The sequence below is a fragment of the Corvus kubaryi genome, unplaced genomic scaffold (assembly GCF_017639235.1).
Source record: "Corvus kubaryi isolate FWS band 111438036 unplaced genomic scaffold, C.kubaryi_AGA036_p1.0 72, whole genome shotgun sequence".
Taxonomy (NCBI): Eukaryota; Metazoa; Chordata; class Aves; order Passeriformes; family Corvidae; genus Corvus; species Corvus kubaryi.
Window position 1 is genome coordinate 3,986,296 of NW_024582060.1, and position 17,116 is coordinate 4,003,411.

A 17,116-nucleotide genomic window follows, 5' to 3' on the forward strand; every position below is an offset into this window, starting at 1 on the left:
GCTAGTAAGGACAAGATGTAACTAAGTAATAACATTTTTCTGTTTGGCCTTGTGCCTGTGTAGAGCGTATTTCACTGCTCAGTAGCCTGTTGAACTAGGCAAGAAGGGGAAGGGAAAGACTCATTTCCATATTATCTGCACATGCTTGGCACACAATCCTTTGGAGCAATTGCATAATTAGAAAATAGGATGATATGGAAGGGATTATTTTTTTAATATGTAGTCCTCTTTCAAATACGTTTTGTTCTAAATTGCCATGTGAATATTAAAGTAACAACTTCTCATTCCTAATAGGTTGCCTAGAATAAATAAGTAAAAAAAAATAAGCCTTGCAAAATATGCTAATTTGGGCCTAGGATGATAATTTATTTATAATGTATTCCTCCTCTCCCCATCAAAGCCCTCTCAGCATTATACAAAGAATTATAAACCATATTAGAAACGTCACTAAATATGGACCATAAGAAACAAACAAAATAGTAAAACTGGACCTGAGCCACGTGGGAAAGGGGGGTGGGAAGTGTTACAGGTTGCAGCCCTGAAACCAGTTAATTCAAGTAAGTCCAAATGTCCACCTTTTTTTTTTTTAATCAGAATATCCCTATTTTGATTAGATGGCCTCTAGTTAATTTGCTGATCGAAGTGTGCCTACTGTTCTGCTTCAGCTGGTTTTATTGAACTTAGAAACTCAGGATTCCAGCAGCAGGTGCTGTTATACTGCTGAGCGCTTAGCTTTACAATTTCTTCTCTTTTTATCTTGATAGCAACAAGCAGTCGCTGCTGCAAGTATGGTTCTGCCTCCTCTGTTTCACTTCTGATTTTTATTTCTATATTATTGGCAAAAGGTGCTAGGTGGGAAGAGAGCAGTCTGGTTTTGTGCTGAGCTCTTGAAGCAGTGACGCTGTTGGCCTGTGACATCTCCTGCCATGCATGAAGGTTCTGATTTCAAAGGACTTTCCTCAGGGTGAATTGACAGGATAACCTGTGTCCCTTAGTCATCATCTTTTTGTGTGACTAGACTGCCAAATCAGAGGCTTCTCCCAAGAGCCTAACAGCCATAGCAGTTCAGAGGGTAGGGATTCACTGCTTTCTGTGGGGCAGGTGCTCGCCCTCAGGGAACTGGATCAAAGCCCACCAGCTCTTCTGAACAATATCCACTTGACTGTGGTGCTGTTTGAAGACATTTCTGCCCCTTAGGCAGAGATGACCCTTCTTGCACCTCTGGTAACTGAAAGGTCTCCACGAACATTTCCAGTTTGCTTCAGGAGAAGACAGAAAATATTCTTGGGATGGCAATGGACAACACACAAGGATTGATTACACAGCTAAGGGTGACACCTCGTAGCAGATGTACACAGAGGAGCACTGTTCCTTTCCTTGTGAAAGCAGAACAGCAGCAAATCAGCTAAATTTGAACCATTCTAGGCAAATTCTGTGTTTGGGAAATTCTCTGTGTATAAAATCATAGAATCATTGAGATCGGAAAAGACCTCTGAGATCATGAAGTCCAAGCTTTAATGATTTCACAATTGCAAAACATGAAAAGGTAGAAATTATTTTTAGATTTTCAAAAGAAGTGGTTAAAAGGTTATCTTTTGGCTTTCAAATGTTAAAAGTGACACTGTATATTTTCTGTATATTTTATCAGAGGAGAGAAAATATTCTTTTAAGAGTCAGTTTTGATCAACCAGGTTACATCAAAATTTCATTCTCTTCCAAAGGAAAATGTTTCTACCATCTATATTATCCAGCCTTCTCTTTCTGTATTATTGCTGCTGCCACACCGTGTTTTCCTCTTTTCTCATTTTTATGATGAGAAACATCACAAAATCTATACCAGGCTACAGCCACCCTGGTTTCAGCCAGAATTAGTTGAGAATATAGCTTATGCTGAGTTCTCAAATGTTTTCTCAGCAGAAATGTCTGTTTCACTGACTTGGAGCCTTTCTGGAGAAGGTGCTAATTTTTTACCAAATTTCACAGAATAAAATCCTAAAACTACCCAATCCGTGTTTTCAAGTACAAAATCGCTTTTGTTTAAAAAGTATGTTTGATTGTGTTATGACAGAAAACAGAAGAGCTGATTTGAGAATAAATTATCTGAAATGAACCCTTTTTGTATGGGAAATGTCAAGCTTTTGTGTTGTTTCTCAGATCAAGCAAAGTCTTCAAGTGACTGTTAAAAGTTCATAAGGCTCAGGAATTTCCCATTTCAGGTAACAAAGAGCAGCAAGAGATCTGTAATTTGCTTCATATTTCAGAAAATTACAATATGTGGTAGTTCAAATTAAAAAAGGTATTTGAAGATCAGGTTGGGTTTTTTTCCCCAGTGCGGCACTGTAACAGTCAATCCAATTAAGACACCTGTGGTGTGTTTCTTGTTACAATAAAGCAAATTAATTGATTTTTTTTCCCCCCCCTGTTCCATTTTGAGAGAAAATCAGTTTTTCTAACATCTTGTATCAGTGAGAACTCAGGAGAGTTGCAGTGGTCTGGTAGCTCTTAATGATACCTATTTGTTTTGCTCTAGTTTTCCAGATCAAGATATTCGCAGGGCAGCAGTCCAACAAATAGAAAATGTGTCAAATGATGAATTGTTAGAATACCTCCCACAGCTGGTTCAGGTAAGGAGGAAATTGATAGCCAAGGGAATCTCCTGTCCAGATCAACAACTGCATTAAATACTTTTGATGCTTTTAGGTTGGTTGATACATTGTAAGAGGAACAAATAAGTCTGGTCAACTGATGCAATGAGTGGATTAAAAACAGGGCTGAGGGAGAGACTTTTTCCAACTTAGGAGGATGGAATTGTTTTGGCATGCTGATTGAGCTTTCACATATAGCACATGAAGGTATTTTGCAGTAACAAAGAAAAGAAAAAAGTGTATCTGACCAAGAGAAATTCTGCTCAGGTAGCAGGGCTTCACTGCAGTCAAGGAAGGAAGTGCTCTTGCCACACAAATCACTGGGTTTTTAATTCCACATACACTGAGAAAAACAGTCAACACAAAGTGGACATTTGGGTGTAGAATTGTCTCTGTAGAGATGTACACTACTTTATCTGGAAATTAATGTTTTGCAAGTTATGGCATCACTGCTTCCAAAGCACTTGGTGATCGAATAGATCCTGTGTTGGGGTTGAGCAGGAACTTTGGAAAGCTTTATCCCCTTACTTCATAGCGCTGTGCATATGGATAACTCCCTATCCACACTGCAGAGTTTCTCAGAGTTTCTTTCTGTGCTTGTGATATATGCTTATCTAGATAGATATCTGTGTGCATTTATGAATATATTCATGTAATCCACTACTGTGAGCCAGTGGAACCTTCACAGCTTTCCAGCATTCACAAACTGCTGTGACCTTTCACCTTCCACAGCTTCTGTCCTAAAATAAGTTTATTTTCCTAACCAGATAATCAGATAAAAAATTAAATATAACATTGATAGGTTTAAGTGGGGGAAGAGAAGCTGCATATTTACATGCATGTTAGCACAGAATCGGGATGGTATCTGTCTGTCTGCCAGGTGGTGGCAGACCCTTGTGAACAGAAGTTTCTCTGCTCATTGCATTGCCAGAGCAAACTCCATGTGTCTGATTGCTTTGTTCAAACTAAGCTCTGGGTCCCTTCTGATTAGCTTAGTTATAAAGGAAAGACACCAAGGCCAGCATAAAATTGATTTTTATTATGAATTTTTCTGTTAAGGTGCTCAAGTTTGAGTGGAGTCTCGAAAGCCCTCTGGTGAAACTCCTGCTGAATCGTTCTCTTCAGAGCATCCAAGTCGCCCATCAGCTTTACTGGTAAGATATTTGCCACTGCTGCCATAGTCATTTTCTGCCACAGTGAAATTTATCCATTATTCCATTGGTGAAAAACCCTCTTTTGGTTTAAAAGCAACAGAAAAAAGAGGTTTTGCTCCTTCCCTTTCAGCACTGGGTTTGTGTAACTTGTATAAAAGACCCACTTATCTCTGCCTTCATCCTGCCCCTAGGCAGGAGGAAGAGGGGGAAGTTCTGTTCCCTAAGATGCTATTTGTTTTTATCAGCATTTTTTGGTTTGAGCCAAAAATAATCTGCCCCAAAATTTACAAGCATTGGTTTACTTTTAAAAGGTGCTGCTTTAGTGGTTTCCCTGACCTCTCTTGAAGTTGTCAGAATTCTCATGTGTGTCAATATGTGTCTTACCCCTTTTTATATCAGTCTGACTCCTGATGGTAGAGTTTCCAACAGTCCTGTTTGATGATTATGAAGATGTACCAGGCCTGGCAGGAACTGCCAGTCACCACCCACCTCTGCAATACAAGGGGTCCTCTTACTGTATTATTGCATGAGGTGATTATTGTGTTTGCTGTGCTGTTACCTCAAGGCTGTCTGAGAAAGAATGTGGCTTTCTGATGTCTCAACTTCTGCCCTGTGATCTGAAAATCAAACTCTGGTGTGTTTTCTTTTTTTTTTTCCTCCATCTTTAGTAATGATGGATGAACTGAGCTTTCATTTACAGTTCAACTGGTTCAGATCCCTTGAACCAAAGCTTTCCTCCCTGCAAAGGAAAGAAAACAATTTGAATTGTAGTCATTTGATTGATGAAGTATGGGGTTGGGAAGAGCATAAATAATACTTACTTCCAGAGACCATGCAGGTATGAATTTGTGGGGATAAAACAGAATTATTAATGTGTTTGTTTTACTGAAATGAGTAGGATAATGTGCCTAATGAGCATATCTTTCAAATAAAGAGAAGCCACACTTAGCAAGCCATTTTTCAACAGTGCCTGAAATATGCCTGAGACAATTTCTACTAATATTAAACTTAGTCATACTGGACAAAAAATATCCAGTCTGGAGTTCCAAAATATGCCCTAAGAGTTGGTAGTGTTCCTCTACAATTAGAAATCATATCTAGGGTTCAGTGGGCAGGGGATCATCATTAGCTTGCCTGTGTTTCCTTTAACTCCTCTCTTCTTCTCAGAAGAAAAATTACTGTCTGCAGCCTTCTTCCTCTTTACTTCGCAGTGCAAATCCCTGTTTTCCCCCAAATTTTGCTCAAGCTGTCTAATATCATAACCTTGGGTAATATAAGGCAGGTATTCCGTCCTGAATAATATATATGGTTATCTGACACAGTGCAATGTAAAGTGGCAAAATGAATTTATTTGATATATAGCTTAATGCATGGGGTAACTACATCCACATCAAGTAGGTTTTTTGTAAAGGTTCACTGTGTTCTCTGGCTTTCAGGTGGCAGTAGCCCTGTTCATGCTGGGTACCTCTTTTATTTAAGTGTTTAGTTCAAATGTTTCAATCTAAACTGAGAACATAAATGTGGCAAACATCTCTTTGAACTTTGCTGCTTGTATTCATCATATACACTTAGGGGTTTTTTTGGTTACTCTGCTCCACCATGTTCTTCAGTAGTAAACTGTTTTCTGCCTAACAGTCCAACTTATGTAATTACTCATATTCCTGTTTCCATATTTTAAAAGGCAGTTTCCCAAGCCATAAATTCTACTCACAAAGTTTACCAGTAATTTCGTGACTTTTATTAATAATATCTTAAATAATTAATAAAAGCTTTCCCTCACAAATTGAATTTCAGTTGTTATAAAAGTAAGGGGAAACAGAGGTTCTCTTCCACTTATTTCTAAAAAGACTTTTAAAAGAAGTTCAATGATTTAATACTGTGGGGAGCACATGTGTGCATGTACACTCACATAACTTCTTTTAAGAAATGTGATTAGGTTATGTTTTATTCTCACGTGTCACATTCTGTTTCATTACCAAATTAGCTATCAAGAAGAAAGGACTGGTAAAAAAACTTTAGTAACAAGCTTATATTTATTTTTAATTGTAATAAATGACATTAGCTTTCTACTCTTAAATAATACAACAATGTGCACACTTTACCTGCGCAAAAGAAAACTTGGAAAAGAAGGCTAATGTGATACAGAAAACTGATGAAGTGGTTTCAGAGCCACAGTGGAAAATTCAACTGATTTTAACTTCCATGTTTTACAATTCTATTGTAAATCTAGAAATTAATTACTAGAAAAGATGGTGACTGTCAACACCAACTTATTCTAATAACAAATACTATTTATAATAAGATGTCAATTCTTTCAAATTGACTTGATTTCCCTGCAGGTCAAAGATAAGCAGCTACCCAACAGTGGTGTACCATCTCATCACCTTTTTAATATTCATGTTGGATAGTAAATTGTTAATTTCTTTTCATCAAGCAGTGATAAGTTTGTCTGAAGATTTTATTTAAAAATTATGAGGCAGTAGCTGGTGAAGGTGGACAGAACAGAGAGAATATTCATTCTTGGGATATATCTTCAGCTGTTGTAAATCAGGATAGTTTCAGTCTGTTCTTTGCTTGTATCTGTTGCAGATTTGTTCCATTAATTCTGCTATTGAGAATGAGAAGGATCTTACACCCTGTTGGAATGTTTGGGGTTTTTCTTATCATTTCTGTCTTTTCCCTTCTCTAAATTCTTGAGGAATCTGGGCCATCTGCATCCATCAGTGTTTTAGCTCCTCGTTGGTCCTTCTGAATGCCCTCCCCTTCCCAAGGAGACTAAAATTTGCCCGTGCACACTGTGCCAGCACAGGACTCGTGTATCACTTAAATCCCATTTTAGTTTTATTGCAGGACTTCCCAATGTCCATGAGACATGGAGAATTATCCCGCTACCTTCTAGACTTTCTCTCTGATGCTAGTCCCACCAGGGAAGCGAGAAGGCTGGAGCAAGTTTCCCCATTCCCTGGGGCTATGGTGACAAGTTACTAAACTGATTCTAGCGAAGCACAAAAGTTTGCTTGAGGGGAAAGAAACCTGCTGAGCCCTTTTGGGCCCTTCTGCTCACAGAAAGCTGCTGTTTATCTCCTTGCTACTTGATGTTTCACACACAGGTGGGTTTTTGTCAGCTTTTGTGCTGGAGTTTTAATCCACCTGGCATCCTGCCAGTCAGTTTCCCTCCTGCTTGAGTGTTTTTGGCTTTTAGCTGCTGTCACAGGTGGCAGCTGCAGGGCGGAATCGGAACAGCTGGCTGGGGCAGCAGGTGGCCAGGAGAGTGTTTCACAGATGGTTGCCTTCCACAGGAGGATTGAATAATGTGGAAAAATAGTGTCCTCCAGGATCTGTGGCAGCTGCTTGAAGGTGGTGCTAAGGAACAGATTCCATCGTCATGGAAGAGTGGGAGTGTTTGTAAATTTTGCTGGAGCGTGAGAATCTGGTTTGTTTAGCTCAATAAAAGAAAAAGTCAGGTGCAAACCTTGCTGAAGTCAAAATGTCCTTTTGTAGTTTGTCTTCTAAGTCACTAAAACTTCGTAGAACTTTCCTAGATTTTGGCATTTCTAAACTACACGTTGACTGACAAGAGAAAAGGGAGTAGTCTTCTTTTTCCAAGTCCACATCTTGTAGAAAAGTAAGAATGAGTTTAAAAAGGAACTTGGTGGAATGCAGCACACTGGAAACAATGTGAATCAGACTATTGATTTCATGGCTAGAACATAATATTTTATTTCTTTTTCTATATATACAGAAAAAGGACTATGAGAAGTAAAAAGAACACAAGCAATGTATAAAAGTTTAAAAAGACCCCTGTTACACTTTTTTGATATTGGGAGGTTTCTACTTCAATACTTTCTTCTCCAAAATCATTGCCAGTGTTTCATTCAGCACTCTGGCATTGGAATAATTGCTTCATACTATTTGAAAGAAAATACATTTTTAACTGTCAAAACCTGTCTACATTAACCATAACTTGCTTAAAGAGTTCAAGAGAAGGAATAAATCGAGCAGATACTCATTTGTCCACCACTCTTAATTATCTGAACATTAAACAGATGACCATCCTCCAGATCTTTTTCTTCCTGCATTATCATATCTTTCTCTGACAGTCAGAAGTTATCAAGTCTGCTAATTGGTAAATGAACTTCCTAAATAGCTGTGCAGAGCAGGCTGAAAACCCCAGCCCATTAAAATGACATGAATGTAAATACAAAAGATGCCTGTTCTTGTTTTCGTGTTAATTTGGTCCTCCTTACTGAGCAGAATCAAAACACATTTAATCATGTGTGTAACTTTAAACCTGTGTAGGAATAGCCAGTCCAAGTAAATGTTCATTTCAACTGAGTGGTGCTTGTGAATTTCACTGGAAGTCGGAGTACTTGATGTGATCGTTATGTTCTGGACTGCAGAGAACCTCAACCATAGATCACACCTTGGCATTTTAGTTCTGAAATCATAATTCTTGTTTATGTAATGCCAATAATTTGTTTTTTCTGTAGTTACTTATGGGTATAGTAAATAACACCATTAGAGCATTATTTGTGTGAGATAATGATTCAGACAACTTCTGTGCTAAGTGCTTCATTATTAGCTGTGTGGGCCTTGGGTTATTGCCTTGTGGAACAGACAGATAATTATTTTGTTTCCTAATATACAGACTTTCCATTTTCTCGGACTCCAGTGTTAGAAAAAGGTGATGTCAAATGAAACAAAGAGATTGTTGTGAAGAAGCAACAACTGTTGAGTTTGACCTCTAGTAGTTACAGACTTAATGAGAAAACAGTATATTTAAATCAACAAAACCATATCTTACATTTAATTAAACACATTTTAGATCTCAAGAAACAACTTAGTATTTTAGAGTCACTTTTTGCCATCCCTGAAGACAGAGGAGTGAACTGGCTTTGACCTCAGCTGGAATTGATAAAAGGATGTACTAGCTGGAGGACTAGAGGACTGTGGGGCAAGACCACATTTTTAAACTTTCAAAATTGTAATAAAAAGGAAAATGAAAATAAATTCCAAAGAATTAAAAAATCAAATTGGAAACACGATTGGGAAAGGTTAACAAAGTATCTAAGCATGGCATTTTAAAATTTAAACTATAAAGAGGGAGTTAGTTTTCCCACACTGTTAAAAACGACAGCTTTTTAAGAAAGAAATCTGTTTAAAAATTATTAAAGCACAAAGCTATGCTTTCTTGTAATTTAGTGAATATGAGAGAATCCGGTGAGTCACTGGCAGAGGACATAAATAACATAGCTGTGCGTGTGTCTGTTTTTAATTATTTTAATGATTCTTAGTAGAGTGAACATGTTCCTGAATGTCTAGAAATCTGGGAATGCTGGGTGTTTTTCCACATCCTGTGCAAGCACGAAAGGGAAGAGGTGAGGTATCCTGGTGATCATGTATCAGTGTGAGCATGGAGTGAAACATCATTAATTTTATTGGGTCAGGCAAATATTCAGCTGCACTGAGTAAGTTACTGAACATAGAGATAACTCTGTGTGTGTCCCACCTTTGGAGCAGAGGGACTTCCATGCCAAAAGTCATATTCAAGAAGGATTAATGTTATCAAGTGAAGCATAAAAAGCCTGTAAATGCCAGTTATTAGTGCGTGTTACTGTAGTGAAAAAACACACCACAGTGTATGTGCACAAGTGAACCTACTTAGAACTGCAAAGATAAACTGGAAAAGGTGACTGCATTCTGAAAAGCTTTGATCCTTTTAGCTGCTCCATGATTTATAAGGTAGCACTAAGGAAAAAGTTTTTCAGTACATTGTTTTTCCAAACACTGCTTCTCTGATTTATTTTGCATTTGGCTCCTTTTACAGTTAAAAATCCTGGAGCTGACAAATCTGGTTTTTCAGCTATGCCAGAAAACTCCCTACAAGCTTCAAGTTATATCTGTCCTAACCCCTCCAGTAATGCAGCTGAGTGTGAAAGATGGGTTTGCCTTTTGGATCTGCTCTGTAGGAAGGATTGCACAGAGCATCGTGGTGGTCTCTTACAGTGTCTCCGATGCTGGGATGTGATGCTGACCAGTTTTGAGGAAGCAGAGAGGGCATCACCAAGGAAGGGATTCCAAGCAGGGTTCTGTGCAGGTGTCACACACAGCTTTCATCTGTGCCTTTCTTCTTTTTTTGTTTTTCTTTCTTCTTTTTTCCTATTAAAATTATTTTGTTGTTGCTTCTTTCAATAACCAAACAGGGAGCCAAAACCTTTCCTCAGGGATACCTCATGCAGTCTTTGCTTGTCCCAGATGGACATTTGAGGATGTAAACCAGAGTAGTAATAAGTTAGGAAAATTTTTGAGGAAACATTCATCTAGCTCTGTCACTTCACATTGATGATTTTCAGCCATGAATTTGAAGGATGGGGAATTATTTTGATTTTTCATACTGTGCAAAGCTACTGGAAAAAGATGCCTGAATCTAACCCTAGAAGTAGTTTCTTGACACTGAAATTTTCTTTAGGCTAGGCCAATACTGAGTGGCCAATATTGAGTGGCCAACTTCAATAATGTGAAATGTCCAAATCATAAATAACGGTAGCTGCAATTTAAGGATGATGCAAATTTCCCAAATCAGGTTGCAATGATTTTGGAGAGACGAAGCCTCAGCTGGAAAGCAAACAGCATGGAGAGAACCTCCTGTGATTCTCAGCTGAGCAGCTGCTCTTGTGTTTCACTGGTGAAATGCTGCCTCTGCAGCCCAGAGCAATCCTGCAGTTGAGAGGGGTCCTCCAGTGGGCTGCTTCTGTGCTGCAGTGATTCTGAGTGCTCAGGTGAAATACTGGGAGAGGATGCTTCACTGCAAATTCTTCAGAAGTATCTAAAAAAATTTTTAATTTCACTTTCAGGTTTTACATTTTGTGAATATTTGGGAAAAAAAATGTATTTCCTTTGTATGAAACTTTTGTTCTGCTAGAAATGGCAATTATTGTACTCAAAATGAGTCTGCAGATGTTTCAAAATTGCATCACATTATGTAAAACATTTTATAAGTCTTTCTCTGTTATAGGTCTTTTTCTCTTTCCACCTTAGCAAGCTTTTGGGTTTTAACAATAGCTGTTTGAACCAATTTTTGACAAAATTTGACTTGAGCTACCCCAGAGAGTTGTTTTCAGTCCATTTTTCTCGGAACACAAAGTTTTTGCCTCATGACTAGAATAAATGCAGTTCAGGACCTGATTTCCCTGGACTGATATGTTTGGAATACTCATTTCTAGTTAGGCTGTTGATCACAGCCTGGTCTGACAGGCTGGAGTTTTGTAAATCATTCCTATTTCTGAGCACTGTCAGTGAGAACTTCAAGGAAAAGTATGGATAAACAGAAAGAGGCTTCAAGTGGATACACGACATCCAGTGTAATGAGTTATTGGTTGGCTTAATGTTGCTGTCAGTTGTGTGTTTTCTGTGGTTAATATTTCTAGGTTTAATCATCACTCTCCACCAGAATGAAAACTGGGCCTTGGACCTTTGCCTAAGTAACTGAAACATTCAAAAAAATAGAATAATGAATTAGACATTGTTGAATATGTTCCATCAGTGCATGATTTAGCAGAAAATTACTTTGTAATATTCCTTCAATTTTGCATAATTTTTCTTAGAAAAGAATTCCCTAATGGAACCCCAAATGTAATTATGAACACATTTTAAAAGAAATAAATAAATAAACTAGAATAAAAGACAGTAGTTCTAGGCAGGAGAGGGGAAGGATTGATAAAAGGTCCTGTCAGGATAACAGTGCAGAAGTCCTATAATTCAGTATGTTTAGGTGTTTGCAGACGATGACTATTTCAGGATTAAACTCATAAAGCCCTTACTGTTTGAAGATATTTCCCTAAATATTAATTGCTTTCAGAATGCTCACCCATACTCAATGGTATATTAGTCTGTAATCAGAATGATGGCATTTGGATGGCAACCAAATTAAAAATCATGTGGGAGAGGAGAGAAAGAGCTGTCAGATGAGTTGCCTTTGAGTGGCTCTTTTGCTTGAACAACATTGCTGTGATGTTGTAGTAACCTCCTTTTAAACAAGAGAATTATTCAAGGGACCACTGTGTCAAGTTGTCTCCTTCAGTGTTTTCTTGGTAAAGAGCCCACTTGGTTGCAACTGGTGTATATTGGGCCCTTGAATTAAACAACAGAAAGTGACCAGTGAATCTAAAAGAATTAAAATTCCTTCCAAATCTAAAACCTGTAAAATTCTACCCAATGGGTCATACAAGCCACAGGCATCTCTGCCAAATGACAGACAGCTGAATTGTCCTTTAGCTTTCTCTGTGGTGTCTGTCAAATACACAGGATACTGTTTGGTAAAGTTCAGCACATTATTTTTTGTTGCAGAAAGAAAATCAGGCTGCAAGAACTGAATTTTTCTCCGAAAGGCCTTTATTCCTATATAAAGGCATTCAGAGTTATCCCAGTATTTTATCAATGGTGGGTGGCTCACAGGGTCATGTAAAGTAGCAAGGAATTTTTCACTGACTTTTTTTTAAATGTCCATCAAAATAAAATCTTTTTACAGAAACATGGAGCTTAGGTGTAAACATTCAGACAGCGTGTCAAAAAGTCCCAATTCCTCTGCTTGTCACTGGAGATGTAAATCATCCCATCCATTCTAAAGCAAGTCACCAGCATGCTTCCAACTCAACTTAGAGATACAATGCATGTTTTCAGACAATCCCTAATGCAAAGTTTGTTATTTCAGGTACATGTCCCTCTCGTGGTGTTCATCCGAGTTGCTCAACCCTACTCCATTAACAGGTCTTATTTCTTAGCTTGAAAACACACTGTCTTTTAGGCATAGTAATTTTTGAAATGCCTTGGGTATCTCACCTCTGCAGTGTGTTGCCTGGCTGCTGTTCACTGCTGGCTCTGACTTCAGGGAAAACCTTATGTTAAGGAAAAAAATTTAAAAAGTTGTTTAAAAAAAGTGTTATGGAGTGCAGGTTTTAAGTGGGATAAACTGCAGGCAGCATATATATGGGAAATTATTTCTCTGTCAATTTGATCAAAGCCTCAGTGCTGGAGTAGCTATTGTTTTTCATTTGTCTATCTTTCAAAGAGCTAGCACAAATTACCTCCACTGAAAATTTTAAATGGTGAATACAAATTTGTTCATATTAATTCTTTTTTTTTTCTACTCAGGATTTTTTCTAGTTCAGGATTTAGTGGACAGTAGAAAAATAATGCACTGGCTGAGTGCTTTCTGGCTCAAAAGTGGCTGCAAGCTGTGCAAGCAAAGCACAGTGGAGCAGCTCTAGAGTGGTGAAGGTTTTGTTGTGTGAATAAACAGATGAGGAAATAAAGCCAATATCTTTTGTCAGCATTAGAGGTAGTATAGGTAATATAATAACATAACATAGTAACAAAAGTTATTGAGTGTTTACTTGAATAGTGGCACATACACAGGTGGATGATCCTTTCAAATCAGCACCCTCCCTCTTTCACAAAAAGAGATTTCCTTTCTTATCTAATAAGTGGTTTGTAGAGCTCAAATCCTTGGATATAAAGGGTGACCCTTAAGTATTTCAGTGTAAACAGCAAAGCCACCTTCAACATATCTCTCAATAAAATCCTGTTTTATGCTTCTTATGCTTGATTTTTCTAGCTTGTGTAGCAAGGCTTATATCCAAGTAGATTAAAAAAAAGAACTTTTTTTCCCTTACGTTAAGTGCTCAGTTTTCATGTTCAGCCTCCCCCAGCAATTGTTCACAGTCTGTCATCCAGTGAAATTAAAATAACTTCCCCCAAGGCCTCCTTCCACTTCATTCCCAAGATTCTTCTAGATTCACTTGGAAGTGGGTAGAGGATGCAATGTGCAAAGTAGCATGATTCTGGCAGTGGAAAGGGTTGAAACTGGGAATTCCCTCCACCTGGCTCTGCAAACACTTCTGTCTATTCTGCTTCAAGATCCCAACTCTTCTCCCAGAAACAGAAGTCTGAGCGGTGTTCACTGGTTTGGGAAAGGCGGAAATCACCACCATGTTCCCAGTGTTTGCACAGAACTGTGTCATTGAAGTGACACAAAATATGCTTTAGGCAGGCAAAGGAGCAAAGAGTGATCACTGAGGGACTAAAGGACAGCAAGCAAAATATTTTTGTAGGAGGAAGGATGCAGAAAAGCAAGAGTAAAGCAGACATTAGTACTGTAAGTAACACGGTTCTGCTGTGTTCTAATAATCCTTTTTACCAGCAGTTAAATTTAGATTCAGGTGACTTCCCAAGAGAACTGGGAGATTTAGAACCAGTTCCATAAAAAAGCATTATTCCCAAGTATAACCTGTGCCACTACTCTACCCTTCCTGTATAGTGTAATTTGGATTCCTACATTGCTGTATGTTCCCCTGAAGACCCTTGTGCCTAGAAATGTGACCTCTCTGTGCTTCTGTTTCAGTCTAAGTTACAGATTCTAGAAAACAAACAGACATCAACTCTCCTTTTGGAAAAGCCCCTGGAGACTCATACTTGATCACTTCCCGCAAATCCTGAGGCTGACTGAACTGTCCTCCTTTGCCTGACATAACTTCTCTGAGAACCTGAAGGACTTGGGGCCAAAGAGCGGTAAATAGGCAGCTGTTCATTCAGAGAATGAAGCCCTTGCATTTTGTGCACTGCAAACACACGAGAGGATTTTGCCCAGGCAGTGCCATAGGCAAAACCCCAATCTCTGTTACTTTACACACAAGGGTAGTTCTGACAGACTCAGTTTAGACAGTGTAAAGAGTAATGTGCAGTCTTTGTTCCTAGCCTAAAATTAATCTGTATCACAGGAATTTTGAAATATTCGCTGTTCTGTGACAGCTGGGCTCTGGCTTGAAGGGCTTGCCAGAAATTGCCCTCCAGTTTCAGTGCGATTCATGGGGCTGAAGACAGACCAGAGTGACACTCACAGCTTAGAAAAGCAGCCCTTGGCACACTTATTCATGTTCCTGGCTGAGTGACAGGCCTGCCTGTCACTCAGTCATATCTTTTGAAACTCCTCTTGTTCTGGGCACCCACAATGTTCTGGTCAAGTCGCACCGCTGTTCCTTCCGCTGTCCCGGGAGCTCTCCCAACCCGCAGCCGAGGGCAGGCCCTCTGAGCAGCCTGATCCAAGAGCAGAGGTAGCTCTGATTAGAGCAGGGGCCAGAGCAGGGGACCTTCAGAGGTCCCTCCTGACATCATTGACCTGTTCCTGTACATTGCAAATGAATTCTGCAAGTGTCTTTGCTTCTTTACTGGTTCTGTTTCCACAGTCCTTCAATTCTCGAGCCACCAGGACAGTCCTTAGATGAGGGCACAAAGGGTGCTCTCACCTTTGGAAGGATTGAGAAAGTTATGAGTGTTTTCCAAATAACCAGTTTTGTAGTAGGTGCTGTCTCTTGGATGGAGTCTTTCACCAATAACTTTCTGTAGTGTTCCACACAGGTGATGTTCAGCTGAAAGACTGTCATGGTGAAACCCACGGGATAGACATTTTTAACATCATAATAAGAGCAAATGGCACAAAAATAGAGATGTGCTCTTTCTTCTGTAGCATCTGAAGAAACCAAGCCTGAAGGCAAGCTGAACAAACCCAAAATTACTTAGAAGGGGAAAAAAAAATAGCTAGAGGGGCTGAGTTCAACACTGCTTAAGAGTTTTTTCGTTTGTTCATTTGTTTCAATCAGTCCTTTCACAGACATATAATGGAAAATATGAAGGAAAGTTGTTAAAATAAATATCTTTAAGAGAAATTACCTGATTATTCCATTCTTCCCACATCACCAGTCACATGCTTGCATATAAAGGTTCTGCAACTAGGCAGAAAACATAAAATTCCATGATGATATTATTTGAAAAATAGCTTTATAAAAAGCCGTAAGTTATAAGTGACAGCAAATGCTCTTTAGAATAAGAAACCAGTAGTTTTCAATTAGTGTTAAATGAGAAATTATGTTATGTCAGCTGATATTAAATCAGTATAAATGTCTGGATTAATACAAAATTAATGTCTGGAAAAAAAATTTAATTTACTGAATTGATATTAATCAGGCTCGTTAGCTTTGGTGTGGCAGCTGCCATCTTGGCTAATGAAGAGGGGACTGAACAGGGATTTCCACAGTCAAATTCATTGGCTTGGACTAACTGAAAGAACAGTCCCTCATCATGAGTATTGTAACACATTATACATTTTTAACTGAAGGAAGACCTCGTTTGTACATCAGCAAGGGAGGTGGGGTTCTCTCTGGGAAAAAAGCCTCTACCATTTGCAATAATTATCCTGTGAGCACTGGATATGGAGAAGGTCAAACAGTAAACAAGATTTTGACGTTTCTGTAGCATTTCCTTTGTTGAGTCTGGTATTAAAAGTCAGTATTTATTCTTCTATTTAACCTGCTCCACAATGTCATTCAGTGGGTGTGAGGATTTCTATCAGGAGAAGCACTTTAATTTAATTAAACTTTTCTGATAGGCGCTGCTTAGGCAGCTTTTGAGTGCCTCAGATCTCATGTATGTGCTTTTGTGGATAGGGCAGTTTGTCAAAGGGGTTTGAAGCAGCCACGGTGGCAAACATTCCTGAACTGCCAGTGCTTTGTTGTGGGTGTCACTCAGAAGGACATTGCTTGGTCATGGGATGAAAATGGAGCCTCGTTCAAAGGATGCCCTATTTTAAATCTTTTTTGCATCAATTCAAAGCTGACACGTGCTGTCTTCAGCTGTTGCTTAGCTTTGGTATTAGGAGTTTTTAAACCAGCAATTTAAAGGTGATTTAAACAATAATGTGCCTGGCTCACCCATGGCTGCCAGCCCATGAGTATTGCTGGTAGAAAAAACCTGGCACTTACCCATATTAATTTTTGGCACACACAGATTTTTGGTCTGTCAGCAGAGTACACATCTAGGAAGAAATGTGGCTGATTCAGGGGTATTCACCAAGCACATATATGATAGGAGAGGAGAGGAAAGATGGAATTTCTGCATCTCAGTCCTCCATCCAGCTGCAGCCTCACAGGGACTGAGCACAAGGACAGCACTCTGAGGGCAAGAAAGATGCTGACAGCAGAGCCAGGGAGCTTCAAAGTCCCAGGAGCATTCTGTGTCAGATGGCTGATCTATATTTATTCTGCCAATGCAGTGACTGTCCCTGGAGAGCTTGCTCCACTCTTTACCTGACTCAGGACATACTGAAATATGACATCTGCTTGCTGCAATAATACTTCCACAAATGTGATTGTGAATCTTGGAACCAGACCTGGACTTTTTATCACAACAACTGAATCTTAATTTTGTTTTCTTATGAGCAAAAAAAATGCCTGGGGCTGTTATTGTCTCACATATGACTGAAAGATG

The 17,116-nt window shown here is 38.9% G+C and overlaps 1 protein-coding gene across 3 annotated transcripts in view; it reads left to right on the forward strand.

Moving 5' to 3' along the window:
- PIK3C2G (phosphatidylinositol-4-phosphate 3-kinase catalytic subunit type 2 gamma) overlaps window positions 1-17,116 on the forward strand; it is a 194,110-nt gene that overhangs the window by 83,057 nt on the left and 93,937 nt on the right. For all 3 annotated transcript variants that reach the window (XM_042050268.1, XM_042050269.1, XM_042050267.1), the window contains 2 exons: window positions 2,531-2,624; window positions 3,705-3,799. In XM_042050268.1, coding sequence (XP_041906202.1) covers window positions 2,531-2,624; window positions 3,705-3,799 — 189 coding nt within the window. The remainder of the gene's footprint in view (window positions 1-2,530; window positions 2,625-3,704; window positions 3,800-17,116) is intronic.